Source organism: Propithecus coquereli, unplaced genomic scaffold, assembly GCF_000956105.1.
Source record: "Propithecus coquereli isolate 6110/MARCELLA unplaced genomic scaffold, Pcoq_1.0 Scaffold4, whole genome shotgun sequence".
Classification (NCBI taxonomy): domain Eukaryota; kingdom Metazoa; phylum Chordata; class Mammalia; order Primates; family Indriidae; genus Propithecus; species Propithecus coquereli.
In genome coordinates this window covers 7180355-7202509 of record NW_012149729.1, presented here as the reverse complement: position 1 = coordinate 7202509, position 22155 = coordinate 7180355, and the positions used below count along the sequence as shown (strand labels likewise).

The following is a 22155-nucleotide window of genomic DNA, read 5'->3' as shown; positions in this document are numbered from 1 at the left end:
AGTTGTCCGATTAATTTCTTTCTATTTTTAGTAGAGTCGGGGTCTCGCTCTTGCTCAGGCTGGTTTCGAACTCCTGAGCTCAAACAATCCGCCCGCCTCGGCCTTCCAGAGAGCTAGGATTACAGGCGTGAGCCACCATGCCTGGCCTAATTTTTTCTATTTTTAGTAGAGTCGGGGTCTTGCTCTTGCTCAGGTTGGTCTCAAACTCCTGAGCTCAAGCAATCCTCCTGTCTTGGCCCCCAGAGTGCTAGGATTACAGGCATGAGCCACCGTGCTGGCCTTTTTCATTTAATTTTCACCACAAGCCTGAGGCAGGTATTTCTACCCCATTTTACGTATCAGGAGACTGAGGTGTAAAGAAATAATCTTGCCCAAGGTTCCATAGGTAATAGGTGGCAAAGCTAGAGCTACAGTTTATTTTCATTACGGCATAATTGACAAAAATTGCATATTTATGGTGTGCAATGTGATATTTTGATATATATGGATACCTTACCAAGGTTATGGAAATAACCAAAATTTTCATGGGACAATAACCCAGGGTTCTTGGGATGGCAAAAATTTTGTGTGTGTTGGGGGAGGTGGTGGTGAGTGGGTAAAGGATAGATGTTTATGTATATTTAAAAGTAAACAATCAAACCTGTATTGCTATTTTCTGGGTTAGGATGAAGGATAATCATCCATTGGGTATTTTTTACATACTTTTAAGAGAATTTCATGTAATGGAATAGCCTCACGTTTCCACTTTAAAATGGTAACTCAGTTATTGATTTAGGGTTGTGATTTTAAGTTAAAAGGGATAAGATAATTTTACTAAGTTTATGAAATGGTACAAAAATTCAGGACATTTGAATTGATGGATTTATAAACTTAATTTTCTGGTTTTATAAGTGTTAAGTACTTGGGAAGATTTGTTTGTTAGACAGAAGTTCTTAAAAAGAAAATGTATTAAAGTTTTAAAGACCAATTAAATTGTTTAAGGGAATTTAATTAACTAAGTTATAAGTGTCCTTTCAAAGGTGATTGTTAAATTTTGCTAGATTTATACATAGAAAGATAAAAGCTTGAGGGAAAACTGGGTATTTGGATGTGCAAGTCTAATACACTGAATACATCTTAAATAGTGCTTGAATAATCTCTCTGGAATAAAAACTGTCCTCCAAGGTCCCAACACTCCACAATGATGGATCCTTTCTAAAGGCCTGTCTTTCCATGTGAACGCTAGCTCTATGAGGGTGGGGAGAACCCCTGTCCTCTTCCACAGTCCCCAGGCCAGTGGCAAATATTTACTGAATAAAAAATTAACACTGTTCTGATGTATCTCAAACAAAAGTCTACGGTTGTACTCATCACACTGTGTTTGGATGATCAGTTTCCATAGCTATAGGTCCTTTGATCCCGGTACTAGGTGTTCCTTGCTCTGCCACAGAGGACTTCAAAAATGCTCTGACTGATGGACTGGATGAACAGACTGAGAAGTTCTAAGTCTGGACAGCTGATAACGAGAAGGGGAAGGAAGCTGGGAGTTAGGCGTGGGGGCAGGACGTGTTGAATTTGGTTATATGAGTAGTTTAAGGTGGACTACAGTATACAGACCTGTAGCTGATTACAAGAAATTAACACAAAATAGATTAGTAAGCAGTTGAAGGGAGAAACTTGAATGAATTCTTAAACATCAATTCTGTAAGAAATCATTCACATGTATACAGAGTACCTCATAGGGCCTTCCAAATGGTATTCCAAAAAAGTTTTTGAATTAATAAGAATGACATTAAATATTTTATATTTTGAGTAAGTGATAAATATATAATTGCTATATCTGGATCTGTGGCATGTTTAAATTTGTATTATGATAATGTAAAAAATTTTAATTTCTCTAAAAGGAAGGTGTCAGCTAAAATGCTAACATGAGCAAAATGTACAGAGTTTCTGTCAGCACAAAGAAATTTGTCTTCAAAATTTAAAATGTGCAAATTTTAAGTAATACTCTATAACACAATCTAATGGGAGCAATTCTTTTTAGAATTGTATTTTATAAAATCAAGTCCCTTTTTGGTGGTATAGAGGGTTCACACAAGGACAAAGATTTATTTACTATTAGGCAAAATATCCCTCAATTAGAAGTCAGATATAGTAATTAATGTATTTTATAAGAAAGGAGTGTCACATAAATCTTTGCTTTACCAAGTAATTATGATGTTCAGAATGGGGACAATTGTGAATGTTGGTGTGTCCTACCTGAAGGAAATAATGTGGCCAAGGGAGAAAAAAGAGTGATTCAGTGATACTAGCAGCTCTGTTACATTGACCACTGGGTTATGTGATACCAATTTCCCTTCTCTTCAGAAAAGGAATAACCATTATATATGTCTCACTTTCTTTGATATTTTTTCAGGAAGAATTCTGAGATCATATATTATAATGAATGATCATTGAATACTCATTTCCTACTGAAAAGTATAATTATTTTTTATTATATACTAGTAGGAAGCCTTGTTTTGTCCTGAAAGGTCTATTTTCTTATGTCTCTGCAAAAAATTGGACGAAGAGATTGTGATCAATTGCCAGTGTTCTGTAAGTGCCCACAAAGATTAGGTTCTGTGACATTACACAATTTCTGATGTTTTGCAGTAATCATTTGTTCCCATTGTACGCTTACCCCGGGGAAGGTTTTATTAAGCTACTTGAAGTGCTTCATGGTAAATGAAAGGCATTGCCCTTTTCTCCCTTTCTATTCTTTGCAGCACACCCCACTCTCAAACACAATGGAGAACAGAGTGGAGCTTGAAGCTTGGAACTTTCCTTTCAAAATAAGCTAAATCAATCCTTTTCAAACTGTGTTTATCAGAAAGCTGGTGGGGAGGGAGATACATTTTACCTGAAATAGTGCCAATCCTACAGAATCGAAGCTGGGATCTTTTGTGATCATTTATGTGCATTATTTTTGGCAACAAGATGTAAATATTAGCAATGATGAAGGTGATGGAAGTATCAGTAATTTGCAAAGCTACAGACCTATGACTGTCTTTACCTGACCTTTCCTCCTACTCATGGAGATCATACAAGCGCTGTGCCTTAGCCAAGAGCATCTATTTATGGCCAGGCAACGGACTTTAACATAACTTGGGATAGAAGATTTCTCTAATTAGGAATTTCAGATATTAATTCAAATCAGCAGTGGCCAGCACCGATCACTGAATTGCCAAAAGCCATTCCCATCTCACACTTTCCCCCCCAGTCCCCGCTTTTCCTGTCCCCAGCACACATGCACGCATATTCACACACTAACACGACAGACATAGAACTTTGTAAAAGGACTTGGTGAAGAGCTTCAGTCTTGGGAAGGTGGGTCTGGCTATGGTCTCGGACTGAGGGGTGGGCTGGTTAATGAAACATTAAAGGGAAGCCTTATGTTACTGGAAGTTTCTGGAAAAGTGCTTTCCTCCCTGATAAGGAGGAGACTGAAGAAGCTGAAGCTTTTTATCCTTTGCTGCATCCTGCTTTCCGCCTTTGAAGGTGTTTCTATGAGGGCATGGTGCGGTCTTCAGGGGAAGGTCAAGAGATTCCTGCAGACTGGGGACCTGCGGTACTGATCACCCACCACAAGACATCTGGTTATATGGGGTGTGGGCTCTTTTTGTGAAGCAGCTGGCAGTGGGGTATTTTGTTATTTGCAGCTTAAAATACTGCACTGATACAATGATGACACTGTCCTTCCAATATGGTCCACCCTGCAGGATTAAATGAGAAAATCTTACTAAATGGAGCTCTATTATTTCAAATCTACCCTGACACTCAGCTATTAGCCCAATTTAAGAATATTAAATAATGATATGTTGGATTTGGTCAGCTGTAAATTACTTTTGTTATTTGGGAGACTCCAGAATACCTACTTCATTATTCTGTGAAAAATCACCAGAAATTATCACTCTTGAAAAAAATGTGCCAAAAGATATAGAATTCTACTTTTTCATATTCGGCATAGTGTAGTGTAACAGCCCTATATTAAAACTTGCCTGAATGGAAGTGTAATGCTCTGAAAGCTCTAAGGAAGCAGTAAGTTTTCTTTAAGGAGAGGGATTGATTCTCTAATCAAACCTTTCATAGCATTTACAACTTGGCAAGATTCCTTGAGAACAATTAATAACAACAGTAAAACCTATTTATTTTTTCTTGTACTTAATATAGTCCAGAAACTGTTACAGGTTTCACATTCATTATCTTGTTTAACCCTTGAATATCTAACAGTTTGACTTGGCCCAGGCCACACCGTAAGTGGTTGAACTCAAACCCAGATCTCCTGACATGCAAAACCCCTGCTCTCCCGGCAACAGCTTGCAGCTGCTGTTTGGTACCTTATTTACAAGCTTCCGTCCTAGGAACCTCTGCAGCAGTCCCTGCATGGGCTCACCATCCCACCGCAGCTGCACCCAGCGGAAGTGCTGCTGCACCAGCAAGTCGGAGCCCTGCAGACAGGCCTTGGCAATGGTTCCCATCAGAAAGCAGTTCTCGTGGAAGTAGTAACATTCAGACATCCCGTTTCCTAAAATAAACCAAAAGCAATGGCCTAACCTCAGCGAGTCTTATTATGGGGGCAAATGCAAATTAAAATCGGTTAAAGACGAACATGAAGTATGTAACGTGTTCTCTGGGGAACAGAAAGATCGGAATATCACAGAAGCTTCTCAGTGTGGTCTCTCTACCATCGTTACCTTTCTGGAAAGTACAGGGGCTTTCAGTGCTGCGAATTTCAAGAGGTGCCAAAAAGTCCCCCAATAACTCAGATAATGAAGATTTTTCCAAATTCTCTAAGATGATGATGATTTTCTTCTTAACAGGAGATTGTTTCACTGGGATCAGACAAGCTGTGGGCAAAAAGGAAACTCGGTGATTAAAGCTTTAACAAAAACCTACACAAATTAGCAAAAATTAAAAAGTCAAAGATGTAAAGTGTTAGCAAAGATGTGATATAATGGCAACGCTCTTAAATTGCTGGAGAGTATAACAACTCTGGAAAAGAGTTTGGCAGTATTTATATGTTTGAAGATGCACACACACACACACACACACACACACACACACACAATGGTCCAACACTCCTGGTTCCACCGCAGGTCCCAAATGGAATCAACCCCTGTCCATCAACAATACAATAGATAAATAAGAGCATATTCCTACAATAAATGCGAAAGCAAACAAATTACAGCCATCAGTAACAACATGGAAGACTATCTCAAACAATATATTAAGAAGCAAACCACTAAAGAATATATACAATATGATTTCATCATGCAAAGTTTAAAATAGGCAACACTAAATATATAATTTAGGGATTCATACACAGGGAGTAAACCCATACAGAAAAACTTAAAAAAAATGGTTATCACAAAAGACAGAGTAGTGGTTCCCTCCAGATGAGAGGTTTTGTGATAAGGAGTGGGGCATACAGCCATGTTCTGGAAGCTGAGAATATTCTATTAATATTTCTTGGCATTTTCAGTGGTTAAATGGTTATTTTATTCATTGATCTGTAACTATTAATAGTATGTATTTTATGTATGTATATTTCACAATATAAAAGGTTAAAAGCCCTTAAATAACCTCTAAATTACTCATATGTAAAATGTTCATAAAATCATGTACACAGGACCTCAGAGAGATAAAGCAGACACCTCCCTTCATTTTACAGATCTCAGAGAGGTGGAAGTGATTTGACTAAGGTTTCAGAAACAATGGTAAGGAAGGAGTAAAGTCTAGTAAAATATTTTAGTATTCCTTCTATTTAGGGTGGGAGGGACTGTCTTCATATCAACCTAAAATGAAAGACAAAGTAAATGGAAGATTATTATGTAGGAAATGAATAAGCCAGTGCACAAAACATACTTAAAACAGTGACTGGCACCTACTAAGCAGTCAAATGCTATTAATATTTTAGTTAAAATATGTATAGCATTTCCAATATAGCAAACATTTAATTAAAAAATTAAAATCATGCTGGGCACGGTGGCTCACGCCTGTAATCCCAGCACTTTCAGAGGCCAAGGTGGGAGGATGGCTTGAGGCCAGGAATTTGAGACCAGCTCTACAAAAAATAGAAAAAAATTAGCTGAGCATGGGTGGTGTGCACCTGTAGTCCCAGCTACTCAGGAAGCTGAAGCAGGAGGATCACCTGAGCCCAGGAGTTTGAGGTTGCAGTGAGCTATGATGATGCCACTGCATTCTATCCAAGGTGACAGAGACTTTGTCTCAAAAAAAAAGAACAAAATCACTTTTTAAGTTTTTAGAAGATTCTAAAATGCCCCAGTCTTAGCCAAATTAACTTTGTAAAAAAGAAGGACCAATTTAAAATACTTGAGAGTAATATTATCAAGTATTCTGCTTTTTACAAATACTCCTGATAGTATATTCTCTAGTCCTCTTTCAAATAAATGGCACAGGCAGAAGAACAGAGCTGGGAGGACTGTCCCAGAGGGCCTAGGGAATCACATCAAGGTCAGAATCGCCGCAGGAGTGGCATGACGGTGAGCTCAGAGCTGATCCAGACCGCAGGCTGGGACTAGGCCGGACACTTGGGGTGGGGCAGTCACAGCTGTGGGACAGCACAGTGGCAGTCTGTGCCTTCAGCCTGGGCTGCCAGTTAGAATCACCTGGGATTCATCCCAGCGATTCTCAGCGATTCTGATTAAACTGGTCTGCACTGGGCCTGGGGCATTGGCATTTTGTAAAAGTTCCCTGATAGCTGGAATATACAGCTAAGGGTGAGACTGGCTAATATGAAGCCTCAGGACCCAGCCAAAGAGGCAAAGTGAAAGACCCACAATGTCACATTAGGAGAGAGAAATGACCAGCTGTGGGACTCAGTGGGAGTCTTTAAGGAGAGGGATAATCAGGATTTGTCTCCTTCTCTGAGATCCTCACTCTGGTGTGAAGACTGGGTGGAGAGGAAATAAAGAGGAAAACACATATACTAGGCTCTTACCGCTGTGGTTAAGGCAAGAGATGGCGGGAGCCTCACGCAGGGCCAAGCCACGGGATGAAAAGGCATTTTCAGAGAGAATCAGTAAGTCTCGGTGGGTGACTTACTGAGAGAGGAGCAGAGAGGAAATATCAGAGACGACCCTGAAGTCCCCACCAGACAAGAGGCCATGCGGTTAGTGGAGGCAGAGAGCACACGACCGCGAACGTACTTGGGGAGGGGATGGCAGATGGGTTCTGTTTCAGGCCTGATGTGTTTGATGAGTGAAGTGTCCCGAGATGTCCACGAGGTGGTGGGACATGCGGATGCGCACATCCAGGGAGGATTCAGGCTGGAGGTAAAATAAATGAATTCGCAGGACTGCAGGAGGTCTCTTGGAAGCACATAATAAACTCACTCTCCCGGGTCCGCAAGCAAAGAATATATTGCTAATGACTTAATTAATCCCCACCTTTAATGAACAGTTTGTGCCCTAGACAAAAAGGGGGTAGCATTGCTATTCATAATCGTTGGATTAGGTTTCCACCTCATCTTTATCCTGGTCTCCCTTGAGGTACCCATCAAGGGGTCCACTAGTGTGAGTTTCTTTGGTTTGCCATCGACGCAGCTGGCCTCATTGCCTCGATTTTTCATTAGCACCTACTTCTCCATCAGACCACTCACATTCAACATCCTCAGACAAGTTGGTGCAAAGGTAAATTTCATTTTACTTCAGAAATAGCACGTGTCTAGTTCAGGTCATTTAGCACAGTTTCAGGTCTAAAATATTAACCAACCACAGAAGCAGGAATTCGTTAGTTTCCAGTTTCAAGGATTAACCCGTCTCTGACTAGGATTTAAGGAGATGTGAAAGGAAGTTGTTCACTCCATGTTAAATCAGATTCCCTTTTATCTGCCAAAAGTCAGCCATTGAGATTCCTTTTGCTTTATGATACCTCAAAGCTCTGTTTCTGAAACTGCTCTTTTTGTCCTTTTTTTCTTCCAAGAACAACAGGCTACATCAGCCCTGCTCCTCCCCTGCAGGTGGGTAATTTTAATTGGACACCCTCTTTGCGAGGCTCAAGGCTACACCCCAGTTTTGTGCACCCTTATAAAGTCCTAGATAGTTATTAATAGTTCTACAGCAACACTTGTTGGATTAAAAATAACTGAGACGTCACATTTTTAGTTAAACCCCAACTTGGTGACTTAAAGTCTATAATCTCCTTTTTGAGAACAGAAAACAGCCCCTCTTTTATTTTGCCACTTAAATCAAGGCTCTGCAGGCACGATGCTCTGAGAGTCCAAGTGAGAAACGCAGGGCGAACCTTCAAAGCACCTCCACCAGTGCAGGGTCCAAGGAGGTAAGCTCATTATGGAAAATCCAGTTGCCATATTCTCCTACTATAATCACAGTAATTCCATCCTTATTACTTCTAAAAAGAAACGTTCTCTCAGGAATTCAAGGTATTATTTTAAAATATTCTGGTGTTTAATTTTTTTTTTTTTTTTTACTACTTACTGTCACATGTAATTTGGAAAAGAATCTGTCACGCTAACCCAATTCCATACCTTAGACTGAGGAGAAATTTGACCCAATGCTAATATGCATCCCCAGCCTCCTTACCAAATAACAGAGTCTTGTGACGTAACTCTCACAACAGGCAACACGAGAGAGAAAATGTTATTTGAAAATAAACACAAAGTAATTAATGCTGCAATCGGTGCTGTGTCATTCTCTTTGAAGTGTTCTTTTATGCTACATCCTTTTCTTCATTGGCACCATTTTAATTCACCATTTAAGTTTTAGATTTTTTAAAGTTAATCATTCGAAATACTTCTGCTACTCTTCCTTCCCGTGCTTTTTACATGCATACTTCTTTTATTCATTCTGTGACTTTTCGCCGGCTTTCTCCCACGGAATCGTAGAGAGGAGCAAATAAGGTAACACATGTGCTGTGCTCAGTGGAGGATAAAAGTTCAACATTCCAACCCCAGGCAAATCCAAGTATTTTAAGTCTCTTTCTTTAGAGCAAATAAGGTTAAAATCCAGGAGTGTATATATAGAATACCTCGCAAATCGGTGTCTTCCTCACTCGTAGTCATGCCATTTGATCACTTTCATTTCTTGGTAAAAGAGCAAGAGAGTGGCTCATAGATCCTTTCTGTGCCCTTGTTATTCTAAAAGCTGGAGTGGAACAGCCTGGGAAACCCTTTCCCTCAACCAGATCGCTGCCTTCTCCCCCGTGTCCTCCTCCATCAGCTCTCGACCAAAGGATCATTCCCGGCTATGTGCTTTCTGCACGTTGAAAGAACCGACTCACACCCACAGCTGGGTCCTTTCCTCTGGCTCACTGGAGTTCCCATGCTCGGCTGCTGTCCCCACCTCCCGCCCTGCTCTCCTAAAGTGTCTGTTCTCCGTTACTCTTCATCTGTCACCAGTCAATAGCAGTAAGAGGACTGTGGCACTGGTGGAGTGAGTTTTAGGAGCTAAGGATGGACAGCAGGAGAGGCCAGCCATAATGTTCCTGAGTAACATTCTGAGAGCTTGAGCCTTCATCCTGCAGCCATTGATCGGAGTGTAACAGCAGGGAAGTGTCACGAGTGGTTTTGGGTCCTAGAGTGAACCCCTGGACACCCTGAAGAGGGCCTGTGGAGGGAGTGTGACCAGAGGAAGCACGAAGGGCTAATGCTGAGGCCTCCCCAGCCCCTTGAACAAGAAATGACAGGTGGCAGGGGGAAGAGAGGGCAGGAGGAGGAAAAGAGATAAAGAAAGCACATTTGACAGACCTTAGCGACTGCCGGGACATGGGGAACGGGGGAACTGAGGCTCCTGCAATGCCCAGCTTGCTAACTGGGGCAACTGCAGTCAAGATCTTAGCAAATGAACCTTGTATTTGTGTCTTAGTTTTATTATTAAAAAGTGAAGGAAGATATTGAAACTCATAAATTAAGCGAAATACAGAATAGAAGTCCTTCTATATTTGGAGATGATACACCATTTCCTACTCTTCTTTCTTGAACTCAGAGTGGAAATTTTTTTGGTCTTGGCTTATGGTTGAAAAACTTCATTTTTCAAATTCAAATCACTCTATCTTTATGTCCTGTCATCAGTGACTCCCTTAACAACTCCTGTCTCTCTAATCTCATTTCTTCCTACCTCCACTCTAAGCAAGTTCTTCTACTTGCTGACACCTGAATAGGACTAAGAATTCCCCTTTTCTTTCCCTATGCTATTTTCTGCACCAGAAAATTCACCCATTCATTCAACAAATAATTATTGGCAATTAGCATACAAGGATAAATAGAATAAGCTACAGTACCAACCTTCAAGAAGCTCATAATATATGTGTGTGAGGCAAGGCGAAACCCCAAATAACACCCTCACTGCCCTGGCCTATGGTTGGGTGGGGCACAGAAGTACAAACAAATCTACCGTTGGTCACTAGAAGGACACATCACATCCAGAGGGATCAGAGAAGGCTTCGTTTGAGGTGTCCTTAAACTATTTTAACAGAGGCTTTTCCTGTAGTTTCCAGAAGGGCAGAGAACACATCTGTTTTAATCACTACATACTACTGTGCATAGTTCCTGCCACGTGGGAGCCATGATAGGTGTGTGGGACGAGGGGCATTCACACATTTACTCTGTCATTCTAGCGGAAGCCACAGCATGAACGTGGAGAGTGGAAAAGTAAAGGACATGCAGGCTAGGGAAGAAACACCATATCCTGCTGGAATATACACATCTGTTTAAAAACAGTCAGATAAGCAAATCAGGTGGATCAATGCCCCAGAAATGGAAGGCCTTGAACAGCGTGCACTTAGTTCACTGGGCGGCGGAGGGACGGGGATGCATGTGCAGAACTCACGGGAGGTTTTAATCAGAGGTCTGCACCTGTGAGGAACGCTCAGTGTGGAGAGCAGGAGGCAGAGAAGCCGTTCACACGGAAGCAGATGAGTTACAGGGAAGGGAGCACAAAGTAAGATGGTGCCAACGGAATGGATAAAAAAGCAGATTGAGACTGACTGTGGGGCAAAGGTGAAAGGTCTGTAAATGAGAGGACCAGGGGGTTCCATGTGGTTCTCATATTGCTTTTAAAATTGGAATAGTTGGCAGCATTGAAAGAACAAAACCCCAAAGTTTGTACATAAAAACTTGGATTTCTGACTTCTCCCTAAAAGTCACAAGACGTCACGACACTGGATCTGCCAGGAACAAACAGCGGGAGCTGAGCACTGCTGGTCCTCCAGCAGATAAGGACAGTGGCCCCATCCAACCCGCTTCACCCTTAATGCGGCTCATTGGCACTGTGGGTACTTGGGTTTTCGAGCTTGCCAATAAGATCCGACTCTCCCGTGTGAGAGCCAGAAGACTTGGACCATTGCCAAGCTGGGAAATTAGGGAGATCTTTTTAAGAAGATGCCCACCATAGATTGAGAAATGCTGAGCTGGTCACCTTTGCGTCCTTCGTGACCTAATTCACTGGTCTCCAATTTTCTTAGCTCTCCACACTTAGAGCAGAAGCTAGTCTATAGCTGCTATCTACACTGACAGGGTGAGAACAAAATATTTTATAGCTTCTTACTTTGAGATGAAACAAGACTGAAAGTTGAAAAAAATGTGTGGGACTAAGTGGGAAAAGCAGATATTTGGCTCAGGGGAGCTTTTAAGGCTGGTGGTGATCGAGGTCACGCTCAGGAGCCAGATTGCTTTGGTCTGAGTCCCGCTCTATGTCCTTGCTGTGGGACCTTTGGGCAGGATACTTAACCTCTCGTCTCAAGTATTTTCATGTTCATAAGTCAGGGATGGAAATGTACCTGTCTCAGAGGGTCACGAGTTAAGAAATGCAGTGTTTAGAATGGGGCCTACCAGAGTAAGAACTTAATAAACTTCAGCTACGATTAGCAACTTTATCAGAGAAAACAGCTTTGCATAGCTAACTTTCACTAATTTCTAGTCCAGGACTGGCCTGTGTAGTATTCAGATCCTACTGGAATTTCCTGCTCCCAAAATGTGCTTCTAGGTTTCTGGAATCCTCAGTGAAATCCTCAGTGCTTCTCCAAACCTGCCTCTTAATTTCATTTCTTGATACAGAGCTGCAGGTAATTTCTATCTTCGTAAGCCGGATCTGCAGTTGTCCTGGCTACAAGGTATCTCCCTTTGTCCTGGTTCCAAAGATAAGAAGTGCCCTTCCCCTGAATAGAGATTTTGAATTTGCCTCTTATCCTTCTCTGACTTTGTAACTGCCTCCTTCACCCCTGGGGCTCTGTGGCTTTGAGCCCTTGGAGCACGAGGTCTGGTCCATGTCATTTTTGTGTCGCAGTGGCTAGTTAGGCTATGCTATGCTATGCAGAGTTATGCTAACTCCACCTGTGATGAGGCCTGGGGTGTTAGGCTCTGGAGCCTAAGACAGAAAACTCATGAATAACCTTAGACTAACATACATGTTTAATCTTGGTTCTGCTACTATACAGCAAGTTACTGAACCTCTCTGTGCCCGTTTCCCAACTTTGAAATAGAAATAATGATATCTACTTGCATAGAGTTGTTGTGGAGATAAAATGAGTTAATTAGCACATGTAATGAATTTAGCAAAGTACCAGTTGATGGCATACCAAGGGTGGGGTGGACAAAGCGGTCTGCCGCATTAAGGGATGTACTGGTTGTAGGGAATTTATGAGTAATAAAATTTACTAAAACTTGATCGGCTTTTCATTATCACCATGCTCCAGCAATTCCAAACAGCAGTAAAAATGCAATACCCAGGCCAGCTAGGGTACAATGCTCTCACCACCTCCTCCCTTGGCATACCACTGGTGCCAGTGACATGGTATACTCACAACAATTAATGATTAATTTAAAAAGATAGAAAAAAAAGAAATGCAGGATGCTCAATGAATGCAATAATATACACATAAAAATACTTTTTTTTGCAGGCACTCATTCCATAGTTGCTGTATAATTAAATAGCTGACTTAAATTTATCCCCAAGCAATAAAGTTGATTTCCTTTTAATGGCATCACTGAAGAGCCATTTTGGTTATCACAGTCCAGTTGGCTGAAATGGTCTTACCACTACTGATGAACAGGTCTACTAGCTGTTCCTTAGAGAAACCAGTATCTACTTCAGCTCTCACTATTTCACAGGAGAATCCTGCAGCCATTTGTCTGTGCTGCGAAAAGAAAACAGAGTGCTTAGTTCTGCACACTTTCCAATTTTCTAAGAAAAAGAGATGATATACAAGTAATCGATACCTTCAGGCAGAGTGCAAGCTGATGTACTATGTAGTCTTGCAAGCTTCCTTCTGGGCCATGGAAAATGACATTATGATATTGCTCAACCTATTAATAAACCAAAAAGAGACCTTAGGTGAAGATGCTAAGTTGAGAAGAGAAAATAGGAGTATACAGGTGAGGAATTCCCTTTCTGATTGTCCTTAGACTTTCAAAAGATTAAAAATAATATTTTAGAGATTAGCTTTATTCATTGGAATTGAATGAATTAGTCTTTCATTTTCATGTGAAACATGGGCAAAGAGTATTTAGCAAGAGCTGACATTTTATGAAAAAGCATATACTTTCTTCCCTGTACTTTCTATAATGAGCTTCAGCATGTTAGCTGAGAAACACAGTTCTAAGTGTATCTTGTCCCTTGCAGATTTTGTTTCTTCTTTATTGTCTTTTGCAGATATTCTTTACTTTCAATTTTCCCAATGCTTGTTTTGCTTTTTAGGGGTTAAAGTAGAAATGCATTTCATTAAGGAAATTTTGGAAAATACTAAGATATTTAGAGAAGATTAAAAATTACTGATAGTGTCAGCACCAAGAAGCAATCAGTGTAAATACTGTGTTTCCCTCCAGTTTTTTCTTTGCATAGTGGATGTGTGTGTGTAAGCATTTGTAAGTTTTTTTTAAAGAGGCGTACATGAGTGCAATCTTTTCACAGCTGTTGTATATCAGAGAGTATCTTTGTGTTGACTTCTTAGGTAAAAGATATCTTGATGATTATAAAACTCTGGGATCAACTTCATATACTACACCATTCTAGAATTCAGTGTTTCAAAGAAATGTAGGTAGAGATGGATCGCTTTTATTTCATAAAAAAGAAAATCTCCTGCCTGGATGCTTATAAATTTTTTTTAACCTTTATCCTCGTGTATATGGATACCTCACCTAAGAACACATGGAGATCCAGCATGCAGTCGGATGGAAAGGAAATTATCATCCACATAGAGCAAGGGCGGTGATGTCTGGAGCAAGATGTCGAGAGGGGAAGGCAGCCTCCCACTTTTCTCACCCCAGGGCTGAGACCCCTGCCACCTCCCAGCACACACACTTGGGAGCAGCTTTCTTATTGTTAGGGTCTTGCAGAAAAGAACATGGGCAGGTGAAGCTCCACCCTAATCGGTACAGTTGCTGTGGTTCATGTGTGAGATTGAGCCACCCAGATTTGGAGAAGTGTTAAACACGAAAGGGCCTGTTATTTCTGTAATTTGGAACGGGACAATGTAAGGACAGGTATGTGTATCTTTGTGCTGTTGTAGCTCTATTGTGCTCTGATGAGGTTGTTCCTTTGAGATCCCGGGGGAAGGCCACACCTTTGAGGGTGGCTGGGGTGGACCTCTGTGAAGACAGTAAATATGCCCCTGCTCCTTCACTACAGGAAGAGGCAGATTCTGGGATAGGAAACGAAGGCTTGATGGGGGGAAGCACTTAGCATGGGGGGATGAGGGAACTTCTTCCTTACCTGGGGCCTTTAAGACTTGATCTTTGGCCTCCAAGGAGACTAAGGCATGCTTGTGGGAACTCCTGGAAAGTGGAGGAAAGCCAGGCTTGGCCACCAGGTATCAGAGCTTAAGCTAAGGAGGGAAAAGGTCATTTAAGGGGCTCCTTGCTGCTGAGTTTGGGACTGGGGTTTAGGCTTTGAAAGACAACATATCTGGTAGCCACCATTCATTTTCTCTGAGTTTGAATACTATTCCATTATTGCTAAGCCTTCACTAAAAGGCTTACCAATGTCTGCAGGAAACATGACAGTGGCTGTATCTGCCCAGGGAATGTCAGGATCCGAAGCCATAGGATGCACTCAGCAGTGGGCTGTGAACCAAGCAATGGTGGAGGTGCAGGTAAGGACCAGGACTGAACAGGGACTTCCCCAGAGACACAAGAGAGAAGAATATCCTAGAAAGTTAAGTCGAGGTTCTGCTTCTAGGTAGTAAGGCTATGGAGCCACAAGACGACTTCAGGGGTAAATTATTATTAAAGAATAATCATTGAATAATAAAGAATTATTGAAGAATAATCTGTTCTCATTTATATTTATGAGATGGGAAAGCCTAGGAGACAGATTGTACTTGTCATTAAAAATTATCACACAGATTTGTCTGGTTATGGCCTCTTTCTCCCAATTTTAAATAAAACATGGTAAGTCCTCTTGATATGCACAGTCAGGCCTCTTTTGGTTTAGGAAATTTTTCTTCTATCATGTTTTTGCTAATTTCTCTCCTCAGAATGAAAACTCTGTTCTGCGGTATTCTTCCACAGATGTAATGTAATTTGTTATTATTTATGGACTGTGAAACCACAGGAAGCGTTTTTTAGTAAAGCAGAAGTGTGGACCCCATTGGCTTCTCTCACCGTCCACTAGGTTTCTGGCTAACTCTCCTCCTCAGGTCACTGGGTGGATGAAAAACCAAACTCCAGTTGCTTGTCAACTCCAGGGTCTGGCAAAGGCTGCAGTGGAATGACCTCCTTCTGTCCGACACAGCAGACAAATGCATGAGGATAAACTGTAGTCTCAGGACGCACCCCAGCCCAGGCTGCTCCTGTGTCCACCCACACAAAGGGCTTAAGGCTAATATCCCTCCTGGGATGTGGCACAGTCTTGCCAATCCCCATCAACTCCTTGAGCAGGTATTTCTAGGAGCTGCAGTCTCTAAATGGATACGAAAGGATCTCCAGGGAGTGGAGGAGAGGATCACAGTGCTGCAAGACACAGAGACTACACAGGATAAATGCCCAATTTTCTAACTGGTATACATGTTGGTTTTTTGAATCACCATGAAGATTTTAAGAGAAAGATGACATTGTTTCCCTACCTGATTTCAGGTAGGCCTCACATAAACGGGCCTAATACTCTATTGCTCCTAAAAGTAGTAGGAAATGTTTCCAGATTCTTGTCAAAGGGAGACCTCAGTTCTATTTTTCTGTGTTATTGTGAGAATTTGTCACTTTTCAAAAGTACTTTTGTAGGAAATTGTGTATTAGGTACTTCTAGCCAGGTGCAATTTTAAACCAGAACTCTCCAGCTCTCCAAATTAATCCCAAATTGCTCTGACTTATTGGGGAGAAACTTTCTCACAAGGAATAGATTGTTTCGCAGAGTGAAATAGGATACAGATTTTGAAGATTTACTAAAAATAAACAAGCTACAGATTTTCAAGATTTACCCCTGAGATTTTCAACTAGCATTGCTATTTAATCCCATCTCACTTCTGAAAACAAGAGTGCTCTATTCATTATAGCCATCCTGTCAAATTGCCTGCATTTTCTTAAGATTGATTTTGAAATCAGATAACAGAAAGAAACTCAATGTCATAAACTGTCTTCAATTTCAACACCTCATTTGTTCTCAGATTGTAGGTTTTTAGGAGATACAGACAGGAAACACTTGATTTAAATTTCATTGAAAAGGCCATTCACTACGGTAAGCCCTTTGTGTTTAGTTTAATATCCTTTGTGGGATAAGGTAGAATATAAATAAATAAGTGAATTAAATAGGTAAAGAGAAAAACAAACGTATAGACTTCTGGATCATTCGTACATGTTAATGCATGCATTCCATTAGGTTTCTTCTCTTTTCAGGTATCACCAATTTTTTGTTAATGGTATTTTGTTATCTCATGAAATGATATAGTTGTGTCGGTTACCATTTAAAATCTGAATGACAAAAAAAATTAGCTTAATTACTGGGAACCTGTTACTCTATGGAGACTGGTGTAAACATACAAAGCTCTGCCAAGAAATTATATATCTGTTTTGGAGTTAGTATATTACATATTTCCAAATATCAAGATCTTGGGTATGATGAATGTACATGCTCCATGCTTCCAGCAGAGGGCTCTACAGATAGACAGATAGGCAAGCAGATTTTTGGTGGCAGTGGTTTATAAGTACCACAATTCAATTGTGTTGAAAGAAGATCTGGTCTTTGGAAAAGTAGATCAAACACAACTTTTAAAATTACAGACTGAATTATAGTTACCAGAATTATTTCCTAAGTGCACGTTTACAGTGTGACATTTCTGCTTATTAGTAAAGGGACACTGGCCTCATTATCACAATTGGTACCAATCTCTTTTATTCTTGTGTCTTGACAGCCTATTCAGGAAACTCATCACATGTCAATTAGTGCTTTGTGAGGCAAATGGATTCTGGATTAAATGGAAACAAATGACCTCAACAATAGACCATCCATCCATTTATTTATTTTTTCCTCCACGATGTTTCCTGCAGAATGGGGTTTACTAGAGGAGCCGTGGTCTACACCAGCAGTCCCCAACCTTTTTGGCACCAGGAACCAGTTTCATAGACAATTTTTCCACAAATGGGGGATGGAGGGGGTTAGGGAATGGTTTGGGGGTGATTTAAGGGTATTACATTTATTCTGCAGTCAAACCTCTCTGCTAATCATAATCTGCATTTGCAGCCACTCCCCAGCGCTAGCATCACCGCCTCAGCTCCACCTCAGATCAGGCACTAGATTTTCACAAGGAGCGCACAACCTAGATCCCTCGCATGTGCAGTTTACAGTAGGGTCCGTGCTCCTATGAGAATCTAATGCTGCTGCTGATCTGACAGGAGGCGGAGCTTATGTGGTGATGTGAGCCATGGGGGCAGCTGTAAATACAGATGAAGCTTTGCTCCCTCACCAGCCGTTCACCTACTGCTGTGTGCCCATAAGTGGCCCAGTTCCTAATGGGCCACGGACCAGTACCAGTCCACGGCCAGGAGTTGGAGACCACGGGTCTACACTACTGTCAATGTGGCACCTACAATGTATTTTCAGATTTGTGGCATTTTAAAGTAATAAACCTGAACTTTTGTTTGGCATTTTACTTGTCATATATAGTCTGAAGAAAAGTTTCTGTCCAGAATCCGTTTTAGGCCAACTTGTGCTGAGACACTAAACTCAGAAAAGAATGAAAATAAAAGGGCTTTTGGAGCCAATAAAATTGGGGTGGCTCTAGCTTAAAGTCACATGCTTTATGGCTAGGAATTTTATTCCAACCTCTTCTGACATTCAGTTTTAAAGAACTAATTTATTTATGACTTTAGAGCCATGAATGACAAGATTACTGTCAATTTATTCATATAAAATTTCCCCAAACGATATTGACACATTCAGCATTTGAAATACACTAAACTGGAATCCTTCGTGTTAGACAGGGTTATAACCATTTGCCGAGGTCTCTCTTCACAGAATAGGTGTAAGGGAGTAATAGAAATTTAAGAGAAATTACAGTTCACATACACAGACACTCATATACTATGTATCTATTTTAAATTAGCTTATGGAAACTCTAAAAGCCAGTATCAGACTTGGTTACTGACTTCAAATGAAGGGAGGTTCTCATTTATTGACACAGGCATAATAACCTGGGTAATTACAGGTATTAAAAATAAAATAAAATTATCAGATGTAACTCTTGGACATAACTGCTTCCTTGCCAGCCAGCCTCTAGTATTCACGAACACTTCCTGCTTCAGGCCTCCTCCGGGCTGTCACTCATCCTACTGCCCTGAATCTTTTTCCACCATTTCTATGGAAGCCGAAGCTTCCGCTGGTGTTGGAGCCACCTTTTCCTCATACTAGGCAACTGCTTCCTTCTACCAGGACTTCACCCAGCTTTGTTCTTCCGTGACCTACAAAAGGTTAGGCTAGAACTGGCCATCTGCTAGAGGGGTTGATGGAGTTTTGCGGGCTGTCTTAGACATATAACCATCACTTACAACACTATTTTTATGGGAAAGTAGCAAATTTATTTTAGGAATGTCGAGAATAAGTAGCATCTCCTAGTGATGATTCTTAGTGATTAGCATGGCACGTACTGGAATGGATGGGCAACAGGCGGGAGAATCTCAAGCCTTGCAGTCCTAGAGCATTCTGAGTCCTACATTTTAAAGTAGGGCTCAGATTAGGATGACCTACTCATGTATTTTTCTAATATAATAATTATTCATAATCGCTGACATTAAAATACAAGGTTGCGAATAAGCTAATAAAATCACAAACTGGCTAAGAGAAACATTTGAGTTAATGAAAAAAGTTCAACTATTACATTAAATCATTAGTGATTCAAAATTCAGTTAGGTTGAATATTTCCCTTATTAAATCAAGGGTGGAGATTTAAAATTTACTTGTATTATTTTAACAATTCAATGAAAGTATTTAAAAATATTATCATTAAAAAAAAAACCCCAGAAACAAAAGGCTTGATTTAAAGGCTTCACATTGCGGGTGACGAGGCAGCTACAAAAAGTCTTTACTCCACGGTTTTCTGCATGAGGATTTTAACACATACATTTTATACCATACATTTGCATACACAGTAGCAACTAGTTATGAAAATACTTAATTATTAATAGGCTAATAACTAATATAAACTATGATTAAATTCATGAGTATGGCAGACAGCCTAAGTTCAAGTCCTTGGGTCTCACCACTTAAGGTGGGTACCTACCTCCTAGAATGATTAAATGAGAATCTGTATACTTAGAAGAGAGCTTGGCATATAATAAATGCTCAATAAAAAGTCAGCTATTACTATGTTTGCACATCTACTGTACAGATTTCTGACAATTCAAATACACATCAATGTGTCTATAGCTATCTGTGGCACTGGGGAGGGGAGATACACCACTCTCTGGCTCAGAGTCCTCCAGTGATTTCCTATCTACCTGGAATAAAATTCAAAGTCCTTGCTGCCATGTTCCTTGCCACGTTACTGCATAATCTAGCTTCTGGTCATTTCTCAGACCTCACTTTTAGTCTAGATACCTTTGTATCTGCCATTGCCTCTCCCTCCAGCACACCCTATAAGGCTACTTTCTTCACTTTGTTTGGTTTTCTGTTCAAATGTTACTCCAGAAAGATCTTTCCTGACAACTCCATCTAAAAATAGCACCTTCTCCCACCCCTTCCATCCACTCTTTATCTCCTTATCTGGTTTTATCTTTTTATACTTGTAATTAGTGCTGGTTGTCACATATGTATTTATTCATTTTTTTTTTAATCTCTCTTTTCTCACTAGAATGTAAGCTCTATGAGGCCAGGGAATGTGTCTTCTACATAGCTGTATCCCAAGTTTCTAAAATACTGCCTGTACTTAGGAGGCTCTCAATAAACAGTTGTCAAACAATTGAATTAAATAACAGGATACAAAAATTCATAACACATGGATTGTGTATGGAAAAGGAAACATTCACAACTAGTATATTATTGCCTCAGTCACTTTAAATTTTACAGCGACTCCTGAAATGAGTAATAAATTTGTATTATATTCATCCAAGAGTTAATTGTTGGATTAAAAAAGCCTTTTGTATAACACTCACTAAATCGAGAATAAAAGTAATAACAATGCTTAGTCTGGTTTGTTGGTCACTGGTCGTCAAACTGTCTTATAGCCTTAGGAGGCACACATATAAGCGTACTTAGAAATATTCTAAAGATAAGGTGACTAGTAGACATCTCATTTTATAGATGTGCTAGCCAACGTTACTTTGTAACTATAATTCAGTTGCATGGCCTTCCTATTCATTTTATCATTTAAACAGGTGAGTGAAAAGTCTTGGCCAGAACCTTGCCTGGTATGGAGAAAGGAAAACGGAAAGAAGGAAGTGGTTCTACCAGCTGGCTCTGCTGGCAGACTGAGGCTCACATTCCTAAAAACTTGTGGGTCACACCCTTCAACCTTCATTTAAGCAAGGTAATGAGACAGATCTCCTCCCCATCATACATACATAAATTCCTCAGGGAAAGGGGAGCAAATAGCAAGGAAAAGAAGTGAAAGTATCAATTCAGGAGACACCACCTCTCCCATGCAGTGAAGCTTTGAATGTTTATATGCTACTGCCGCTGCTTGTACAAAGGCCAATTTCAACTCCGAGCCTCGCTAGATCAATGGAATGGTTCTGAATACTTCTTTCATCAGGAGTGAAAACAAAGACATCAATTCACAGTTTATGGGAACAACTTTTATAAAGGCTCATAGTCCAACTCATTTATTTTTGTTTTTAAGGCCGTCTAAATTAAGGCAGTAAAACAACATTATCTTTTACTTAATGTTTTATACCATTAGCATTAGTTTTAGACAGATCTTCCACACACAGACACACACAGTATATCCGAGACTTGCACAACTCTGGCTTCGTCACTTACTAGATGGGTGGCTTTGAGCAATTCATTTTACCCCTCTCTCTGCTTCTATTTTCACCTCTACAGAAGGGACGAAATTATCTCACAGGATGTTTTGAAGAATAAATAAGACATAAAAGCACTTGGCATATTGCCTGGCATGTAATAAATAATGAACACAAAACATTACATTTATCCATTTTTTGTATCTAGAACTTGCTACTTTTCTTGATAATCATTTCCCCTTCCACCTTTTAGTAACAGACTGCCTAGTTTTACATGTTGCCCAGCAAAAGGCCACACTTCCCAGCGAGGTGTGCACATGTGTCTAAATTCTGGCCAATGGGATGTGGGCAGGAAGGATGTGCGCAACTCCCTGGAAGGAAGAGGCTTGTTCCCCAGGTGTTCTTCCCCCGGGCTAGGGGAGCAGTGACTACCTTTGACCAAATGACACGAACAAAATCCCAGGGAACAGCGACGCAGGGAGAGAAGGTGCCGAGGCCCTGGAGACATTGCCCTGGCCCTACTCCCTCCCTGCATCTCTCCCCTGCTAGGACTTATATGGTTGAGAAAAATAAACTTCTATCCTGTCTAAGCTATAATTACCTGGTTTCTATTAAAATGGTCAAATTAACCTTCTAACTAAAGTTAGCATATTTACTGAATTTGAAATTATAAAAATCTATGTAGGGATATCTTGATATTTATGGCCATCCCCTTCCATATTGATGAGTGTTTATTTGATGCCAAGTCCTTGCTAAGAGAAGACGACCTTCTCCTG

The 22155-nt window shown here is 40.6% G+C and overlaps 1 protein-coding gene across 1 annotated transcript in view; it reads right to left on the bottom strand.

The window, feature by feature from the left end:
- CTTNBP2 (cortactin binding protein 2) overlaps positions 1-22155 on the bottom strand; it is a 207044-nt gene that overhangs the window by 17243 nt on the left and 167646 nt on the right. The window contains exons 11-14 of the mRNA XM_012652735.1: positions 13214-13300; positions 13032-13131; positions 4713-4865; positions 4356-4543 (exon numbers count right to left, since the gene is read on the bottom strand). Of these exons, the coding sequence (XP_012508189.1) occupies positions 4356-4543; positions 4713-4865; positions 13032-13131; positions 13214-13300 (528 nt within the window). The remainder of the gene's footprint in view (positions 1-4355; positions 4544-4712; positions 4866-13031; positions 13132-13213; positions 13301-22155) is intronic.